General features: G+C 31.2%; 1 protein-coding gene across 1 annotated transcript; it reads right to left on the minus strand.

Annotated features, from left to right (window-relative positions):
* Positions 1-372: 372 nt before the first annotated feature.
* On the minus strand, positions 373-1559 carry LOC121127929 (uncharacterized). Its single transcript, XM_040723516.2, has 2 exons — positions 1237-1559; positions 373-1172 (listed from the first exon to the last, which is right to left on the minus strand). Exons 1-2 carry the CDS (start codon positions 1425-1427, stop codon positions 821-823), a joined length of 543 nt encoding a protein of 180 aa, XP_040579450.1. The 5' UTR covers positions 1428-1559; the 3' UTR covers positions 373-820.
* Between the last annotated feature and the right edge of the window lie 8264 nt (positions 1560-9823).

The following is a 9823-nucleotide window of genomic DNA, read 5'->3' on the forward strand; positions in this document are numbered from 1 at the left end:
TGTAATCTTATTCAAATAATTGTACACTTTTTTTGCGAGAGAGAAAAATAGTAGTTACTTCCTGCTTTATAGCCCATACTGTTTGGAAAAAAAAGTTGTGCTTTGTTATTGTTTTATGAAGCAGGATATAGGTATGAAAATCTTGAATTCCTGGTCCATTCATTTCCCTGACTAGGTAAGAAGCAGTTATACTTTCCCTGTCTTGTTATTAAACAAGTTGATTTATAGATCTTTTTAATAATGATTCTTTTCTAGAATCTGCTCAATAACATATGGTCAATGTGGCATATTTAGCCTATATCTCCTAAACAAGAGATTCTTCAGTCTACTTATCAGCTGAAATAGCTCTTATAAATAAATAATGAGACGTGATTTTATGGAAATTAGAAATGAGTTTTTTTCTATTTAAGATCATATTTTTTTAAAACTTTTTGAAATCTGAATTAGGGTGATAATATTCTTGAAAACAAATAATTACCATTAAATTCATAACGAACGATCAATGGTGGATAAGTCTTTCCAAGGAGTTCAAGAAACAAAAAAAATACAACTTTTTCATTTTAGAAAAAAAACAAAAAGTACATGGTAAATAATTCAATCCTATGAATGACAAAGTCTTCCAAACTGATTGTGGACAAAAATTAAAATACATTTTTAAAGCATTATAGCAGTAACCCGTAGAATAACAAACAAAAGAAAACAATTCTTCATCAAGAAGAATCTAGCTGCAAACAAAAAATAGTGAGTAAAAGAGAGAATGGTTTTTGGTAAAGTGTGAAAGTGTGAAGAATTTTCTGGTTGTCACGTTTAAGAACACGTTTTAAACTTGAGCACCAGTGTGTGCTTCGACAACTTTGAGCAATTCCTTGGATGGGACAGTGCAGGTAGCATATCTTTCTTTACAAAGTTGGGGTTGTTGAAGGGTTCCAACATAGGCAGCAAATTGATATTCATTGGTGGCAGAATCAGCAGTGAATTTGCCCTCATTGTCAAACAAATTGGCGATCAACTCTTCTTCTCTTTTCAATTCAGATGTAGGGGTAGCCATGACTTCACAGACAAGGAGTTTTCCGCAGTCTGAGACATCAGCTTGTCCAACAGCCCAGAAAAAGGCGTTCAAGTCGACGTTCTTGGCTTCTTGAACAGCACTTACGTCTCGCTTTCCACGGTTGCTAAAAAAGAGATTTGTCATGCGAGATTTGGAAAGAAATATATTTGAAATGACTCAGGCCTTACCTAAGGGCAGAAATTATAAGCTTTTCCTTTGCAATTGCCAAACCAGCGAGAGCAGCTACTCCGAGAGTGGTTTGAGCAGCAGTGAGGACGTAGGCAGTTGTTCCAACGGTTAAGGTAACGGGATCAAATCCATAAACGCTGGAGATGACAGTAGCGGTAAGGAAAAGAGCTGAGACGGTAAATTGCTTCATGATGATGAGTAGTAATGAGTTGATTGTGTGAGAACTATTGAGAACACTTCAAAAAAGTACAATAAGAATTATCCGGCGCTTCGTTGGCTTCCAAAGATGATGAGATATCTGTGGAACTCCTGTGAATGATTTGATTTCTGAAACATGGATTCCTTTTATATGTTTCTTAGAAGCGGGTTTTCCTTGCGTCTCATTGTGTGTGTTTTTTTGTACGCGCATAGACCTTAACCTTGACTTGACGCATTTCATTGTATAAGGTTTTTTTCTGTTTATTTAGTAGACAAGAAATATAATATAGAAAAAAAGATATTTTTTTAGATTTCAACAATCATAACGGAATCATCAGGTATGCAAGTACAATGTACAATGTTTTGTTCTTGATTTTTCACTATTCTTAAGGAAAACTCTCTAAATACATAGTAGATACATTCGAATCAAGTCTCTAGAAATTAGACTATCTCACTGAAATCCATAGTTTTGAAGGCATCAATATGTACTTATTGATATGCAGGGTAGGGATTTTAAATCCGGAACAAGTTTAAACCTCAAATTTTGGCTACCCTGTAGTTTATACTAATGAAAGTGTGTTCATAAGATTCAACTTGCAGAATTGAATAAGAAAAAAATCAAATTGGCAATTCATTATATCACATGTTGAGATGATATTGTTTGTTGTTTTGGCGGTAGCCAGAAGTGTTTGGTGTAAGTTTAAAAAAAAGTCACCGATGAACGAAGTATTTACTGTAATCGTGGAGATGGTAATGTTATTGTTGCAATCTACAGCAGAAGAGACAATGCTGAGATAGCAAACTTATTAAACATGAACAGGTCCTTTCTAAAACACAGCTCAGCTCCACTCTACCCTACAAAGAAACCGCTGATCTGGTTGGGATAAAAAAATGATTTTGTTGGAGACGTCAGCTCCATGTCCTTTTTTGTGTTTGAGTGACACAGTAACAGCTCTTCTTGCAACACAAAATCTAAGCTGATTCCCAGAATCCGGCAAGAATTCTAAAATCTGTAAAAAGAGACTGTCATCAAGACCTACTCCCATTTCTGAGGCCAAGTTGAGGCCTTTATTCACGCCAAATGCAATTATATTGATTTGAAATTTTAAATAATGATTCAGCTTTCAATTGACAATTCTTTTTACTTATATCAAATGATTAGTTTCGGAGAAAAAATAAAAGACTGTAAAAAGCATCTTTTAAAGACTTCAGAAAAAATAATTTTTAATGTCCGGCCAACCTCTATCCCGAAAATTACTTTTTCACCCGTGAATTTGTATTTTTAATCAATTTTCAAAGTAATAAGAATAAACACGTGAAGCCTTTTTATGCTTAAAGCAATAGTTATATAACGTTTTAAGTTTATAAAGTACAGCTTTATGGTCATATAAAGGTCATATGTTACAATAAAAAGTAAAATTCTTCTGAAATTTATTTCAACGTGTGTATTGTGTAACGTGGTGTCCAATTTTTAGGATTACCTTTTAATTCAATCTTCTGATGTATTTTAATGAAAAATTAGATTTGTAAAGTCTTAGTCTTCAAATGGCGTTTTTGACCTCTATAGTCATTTGAAAATGACTTTTCTTTAAGAAATTCGATAAAGTAATGGGATTCAGAAGTTTGAGTTGTTAAGTAATGTTGCTGAATTTCACTTCAGTTCCTTTTCTCATGTATAACTTCAGAATATAATTCTTATTTCCATTTTGAACAAAAACAAATTGTAACCCAATGAAATACTTTGTTTTTTTTGGCAGGAAATTATTTTATTTTTTTAATTTTGGGCTGAAAAAATGCTATTTCATCTTAAATTTGGCTAAAATAAAATTTGCTCATTTTCAAAAATTAACATCCCCCACCGCTAATACTAAAATGATCACAGCTAATGGTAGCACAAATGAATTAATATATGCCATATATTTATAATAATTTATGTAAATTAATGTTATTAGAAATTTGAAAAAATTATCTAAAAATTGTAATTGTAGAAGTTTCAAGTGTCCACCCGGTATATAATAAATCATAAACAAGCCTAAATTTGAGACGATATGTCTACATAGAAGAAAAAATATATATAGTCAGACAACGATAATAACAATTCTATGGTTACTTTAACAATATAATGATTACATTAATTAGCGTAGGTTTGTTTATCTTTTTTCACACTTTATTATTTCAATTACTGGTCGTTTAAAATACATTTTTTGTAAACAAGATAAAGTCACTCATATTTATTGTAAAGATCCCTTGACTCCGAGACGTTATATAAACAATATAGCTCAAGGATGGACTCTTTAAATTTGCCAATTATTAGATTTATGGGTATAGAAGCAATATAAATCATCTTGGAGGTATTTTGAAAATAACCTATTAACTACAATGATAAAGGATAAGAATTTACCACAGTTTTAACCTTGTAAAAAACCTTGAATTTGTATTTGTTTCATAAAATAACTGCTTCTTCTTTTTTTTTTTTTTTGCAATAAACGCAATTAAGACCATCCCGTGTTCCTTTATATTAATAATGAAAATGAGAGCTGCATAAGTATGAAAATGTGTCTGGATTTCCGTATGTTTTATTTAATATTTGATTCATCAACATTAAAACAATCTGGAACTAGTATCGGGATTCTGTTAATGTCAAAGCCTCCGCCTAAAATCAAATTGAGTATGTCTCTCAATCTGATCCTTAAGTTATGGTCGATTATGTAGGTTTTGTGTTATTTTGACCTTGACCTTTGAGCTTGACTTCTCGAAATTGAAACATACATCATTTTCTTATTAAGTTTGATAAAAAGCATAAGCAACTGTTGCTGTAATCCTTGTGACTAACTAATAAATAAACAAACAAACAAACAGAGGCGAAAATCAAGAAAAGAAGAAAATCCTATTTCAAATTTATATATACCTACAGCCCAATATTTCATTGACACATTTCAGTCAATTACACTCTGCAAAAACATTTTCTCCCGCCGGCCAAAACCCACAGTTTTTTCAGTACCAATACAAGGCTTATATACGAATCTCTTACATTTACAACAGGTTTTGCTTGCTAAGCGCCGTGATTTTTTTGTACAATTGACTGTACACCAGCTTCTATTTTTAGTTGAACAGTTTGATTGTGATTGAAATAATTGATTATTTTTTTCTATATCATCCTTTGATTCATCATCTTCACCAATAAGTTCGGTAATAAAATTATTCAAAAACTGGTGACTAGTTATTTTCTTACTATTCACTTCTCTGTACAAGATAACAGCATTTATACCAGCAAAATTCAAAATATTATAAAAAACTTGTAAAGGCCATCGGCGAAAGGATATTTTGGTGGAATAAAGTCTTGCCATTTGATGTAGAATATCAAATCTATACATAGTTTCATTATAATACTGGATTGATTCTGGTGACCTTTTTCGTACATCTAAAACTTTAACATTTTTGTGAACAGAGCTCAAAATTAAAATATTTTTTTTTTCCCCTTGATAAGAAGTCAATGTTTTGCCACTATTTACTAAGATTAAGCTTGAAAATAGTGCTTGTTTGGTAGCTTTTAGTTCAGGAGATATTTCTTTGCGAGCACGATTCATAATTAGGAAAATTCATGAACTTATAAACAAATACAATCAAGAAGTTTCTCACAATATTTTATTGAATCCCAAATGGCTATCAAAAATTATACCCTCGTCGTTCTAGTGTTAAAGTTTATCCTGTTTGTTGTTAAACAAAAATAACATTAACATTTGTGTTATGAAAGGGTTTTACCATGTTAAAAGAAAGTACATTTTTTCATCTAAAAATTATAAAATGTTTTTTATTCAGTTACCTTTTGAGAAGTAAATAAAAATCAATCAAATTAAATGTTTTCTTAATTTTTTTTATTTTGCATTAATTATAATTGATTGTGTTATAGTAAATGTTCAAATGTGATTAAGTTCTAATGAAAGTAATATTGTTTATAAATCCTTCTATTTATCCGTCTTTCAGAGTGAATTATTTTGTAATACATATAATCATGTAATATGTTGTTTAGTTACCTTTTTGTGTGGTAGCTCAAAATTCTCTGTGGACCACCAGTGGTCCACATGGACCACGTTGAGAACCTCTGCTTTAGTAGGTATGTGCAAAAAAATTCAAATTCAATGTTTCCTTTTAAAGCTGTTTTATCTTATAGATAATAGATAAAAAGACATGTGATACCAAAATTAACATGGTTCTAGCTTCAATTTTAAGGAAATTCTGACAAATTTATCATCCCTCTTTTTCCTACTGTTTGTGCAATAACCTACACCAAAATTTGTGATAAAATTTATGTATTTCGTATAAACAGATTGGCCAGCCATCTTACAAAACACTAGAGAAATAAATTTGATAAAGTCCATTGTACCCTTTATTTGATTCATTACACCCCATTTGTAATTTGAAAGGCTATCTTTAGATGAATTATTTTTTGGTAAATTATGCGATTAAACGAAACAACTTAATTTTTTTAGACTGTGTGAAACATTACAAAAATTCTACATTAAATATTACTAATATTACATTTAAGTAATGAAAATACAGTATTTCTATGGGGATGCCCAACCCATTTCTAGAGTTCCACGCACCACTCTTGCAAGTTTTTTCACACCGTAAATCTACACTTTGTAACATAACTAACTTTAGTCTCAAGAGTGGGACCTGCACACTACACGCATGCTTCATCATTCATGCAAAAGGCCTGCGATATTTTATAAATATGACTAGATATTATTTTCCTGTATCTATTTACGCTCAATGCTATTATCAAAACGCCTACGAGATTTCATTAATATGCCTACATTATTATTTCTTAGATAAAAAATGACTCGTTATCATTCCGACATACAATTATTGTAAATATTCATACAAATAAGTTTTGTTTTATTAATATAGATGGAAGTTCCATTAAATTCATTTCTAATGAATGAAATCAATTAGACTAACAATATTTTAGTGACATTGTAGGTAGGTCAATACTATTTTTTTTTTAAATAAAGAAAGATCCAATGTATTTTCTTTTCGGTAGACTCTTCTATGATTTAAAACAGCTGACACTGCGTATTATAAACTCAAGAAGGATATTACATCAGATTTTATCTTAATTTATAAAAATGAGGGACCTTCGTTTGGAACTAGGGACATTTGATTGATTTTTATATTGACTACATTATATGTTCAATGTATATAAATATTTAAATATCAATTAACAATTGGCCACAAGAAAAATTCAGAAGGCTAGCCACCATACGCTTTTTTTATAAAATTTCCTTTCCTGTTTGACAATCTAGGTAGTGAGTGGATAAAAAAGTTAAACGGAGTTGGAAGCACGGATTTTAATAATATATTTTTGTTTTTATTAATATTACTGAGGGTGAGGACGGAGCAAGGATTCTCTCTCTAATTAATTTTTCTATTTTATATACAGAGCAGTGCGTCTATTTCTCACACTCTTCTTCCTCATAAAAAATATGGAATCAATCATATTAAAGTATGCCAAATATTATAATACCCAGAATGGGGAGGAAAAAAGGTGCATTAAATAGGAAAAGTAGGATCCCCCGTCATGGGACTTACTTACGAAAGTGGCCAAAGAGTAAAAGACAGAGCTAGAAAGAGACTATTTCCTCTTCACCTTTGAATAGTGTTATATCATCAAATCAGTATCGAGTATTTAAACAAAATTACTTGTGACTCGAGTCTGACTTGAGCTAAACAATGTTTGCATACCTACGGCATTTGTTTAAATATACAATTATACAAAGGTATGTAAATATAAAATATCATACTGAAGATATTGTCCCTGAGGACCATGTACAACAAAATCACATTAAATTTGTTTTTTGAAATTGTGCAAACATATTTGATTCAATGAGTGCTTCGTACAAATCAACCAAATATGTAGAAATTAGTGTTTTTTGGTACATCGGTTTTAAAGTGATAACGAGGTACTGACACATATAAAAAGGTATTATACCTTACAGACGTCAGAACCGATACTTTCGATTCCACTCGTTAGTACAATAATTCCACAAATTTCTGAAATAGCCCCTACTCCAAATAAAGATCCTGCAAACGCCCTTATAAATGCCCTTGATGGTATTTTTGTTTTACATATAGAGTCGAAAACGACCAAAACACCGAGGCCTATTTTAATACCGGAAGTAAAATATTATGCCGGAGCAAGGCTTGTATATATTTTAGCAATTAAATGTTGGCTAGAAGACACATTTCCTTTAATACTGTAGAACATAACTCCCACAGAAATACTAAATATTACTCTCCATTTTCAAGAGCACACTCACACATTTTGAGTGTTATCACTTCTTATTTATTCGGCCCAGTCCAGTCTTAGACCAGTCCAATTAGTCCTTGGTACAGGTCCTTACTTATCAATAATTTTATATTTTCAAAAATAAGCAAAAAAAAAATAATGTTAACAAAACAGGTAGACAAGGTATTTGCAAAACTTTTTTCACTCAATATGGCCACCTTCATAATGAATCACATCCTTTACTCGTCCTCTGAATACCATGCAGGAGTTGATCACAAACTCGTTTGACAAGTTGTCCAATGCAGCCACTATGGAGGACTTCAGTGAGTACACATTTGGGTGTGATTTCCTGTTAGTTTCCCTCTCCAGAGAGCCCCATGTAGAAAAGTCCAGTATCTTTGAATCTGATTCTCTGAGATACGCTGCCTTTTAGCTATTTGATCGCTCTTGATGATAAAATTACAAAATGATTAGTATAGTTTGTTTATATAAAAATGACGGTCAAAACATAATATAATATCAAAAATAAAAAATAAACTTTTTCATACTAATGAGAAAATAAAAATTAATAATTAACAGTTCATATACATACACCAGGGATCACTATATACAGTGATCCTTTAAAAAGGGAAGTCAGAAAAGTTTCCGACCTAACAAAGATATATTATATTTTTTCTGAAATTTAATTTTTCAATTTGGTCTTCTTGTAACTCTACACACTTCTTCCAGTGATGCTCCCATCTCTATAAACTGTTCAAATAGTACTCGGCAAATGTTTTCGTAAAAATAATTTGTGTGATACTTTTTGTTTATGGCTCAATTACTTTGAGTTAGATTGACTTATACGTTTCAAATTTTAACACAACCATTTTATATGTCTGTGATTGTTTAAATATATTTAAATGTTACACTTTCTAAAAAAAAAAATATTTTATGAGAGCTCGATACTCCATTTTGTACATTTCCACAAAAATACTCATATCAACTCACTCAACTGATTGTTACAGAACAAATGCGCGTCCAAAATGGCTGAAACTTTGGAGAGTAACGGTCAACAAATGCTAGACAAATGTGACTAGCTTTTTTTTATGAGTGTTGTCATCTTCATGTTGAAGTTGGCAACTTTTCATACCACACTCATATATATATATATATATAGGGAGTTAAAATTTAATCAAAGCAATAGAATGAACAAAAATTACTATATTACTCAAAAATATGATAGAAACTTGTCGAAAATACCTGATTATAGAGTTTGCTTACTAAGGGAATATCCGTTTTAAAACATGTAAGTGACGTTTTAGAACCTATAATACACCAATGATATCATAGTCCGAAAAAGCACGTTTCGCAACAAACTGTCCCTTTAAAAATTCACCGATGGCGTTATATTTTGGACAGAATGTCTCGCATTCAATGAAAAATGATCGCTCGTCTTGTCCTTCGTCTGACAAAAGCCACATTTGCGTTTATCTCCGGGGAAGAAATTGTTCTTATTTCTAGAGTACCTGCAAGCATACATTTTTCTGATGAAGATAGTCAGGAATTTTTTAGAACACTCAAACTCTTCCTTGTAGGGTAATTTATTATAACTGGTATATAACACCCAAAAGATAATTTGTAATGTTCGAAGGCCATTTTCTTTGTGAGCTCATTTGAATTTGCTGTTTCTCCTGTAAAATCGACTCCAATCGTCCGGACCTTCATATCACAGTGATAACCTTTGGTATGAAATTACCACCTAACGACTTTTCAAAAGAGCAGAAGATGTCCACTACCCTCCTTCTAGTCTTAGCACCCTTTACAAGTAAGAATCATATTTGGACACTAACAAGTAGATACAATGTTTAGTACACATGAAAATAGGTATAATCAAATGTAAAATGTAGATTTACAGACATAAGTATAGTATCTACCCCCTATTAATCAAACAATCCACCATATGTTGCTAGCTCCTTGGCCCATTCATTATATTTTCTCGTTTATATGCTTCATGATTTTTTTATTTAATCATTATTTATATAATTTTTGTGGTTAGGTACGGAAACGGCTTTTGCAACATTGTAGGATAAGTTTTATATAAAAATATATAATTTCAT

The sequence above is a fragment of the Lepeophtheirus salmonis genome, chromosome 13 (genome assembly GCF_016086655.4).
Source record: "Lepeophtheirus salmonis chromosome 13, UVic_Lsal_1.4, whole genome shotgun sequence".
Lineage (NCBI taxonomy): Eukaryota > Metazoa > Arthropoda > Copepoda > Siphonostomatoida > Caligidae > Lepeophtheirus > Lepeophtheirus salmonis.

Excerpts from the sequence above, each read along its gene's own strand:
- LOC121127929 (XM_040723516.2), bottom strand. The coding sequence starts at position 1,427 with ATGAAGCAATTTACCGTCTCAGCTCTTTTCCTTACCGCTACTGTCATC. Across the intron at positions 1,173-1,236 it reads CTTATAATTTCTGCCCTTAG|CAACCGTGGAAAGCGAGACG; the intron begins GTAAGGCCTGAG and ends TCTCTTTTTTAG.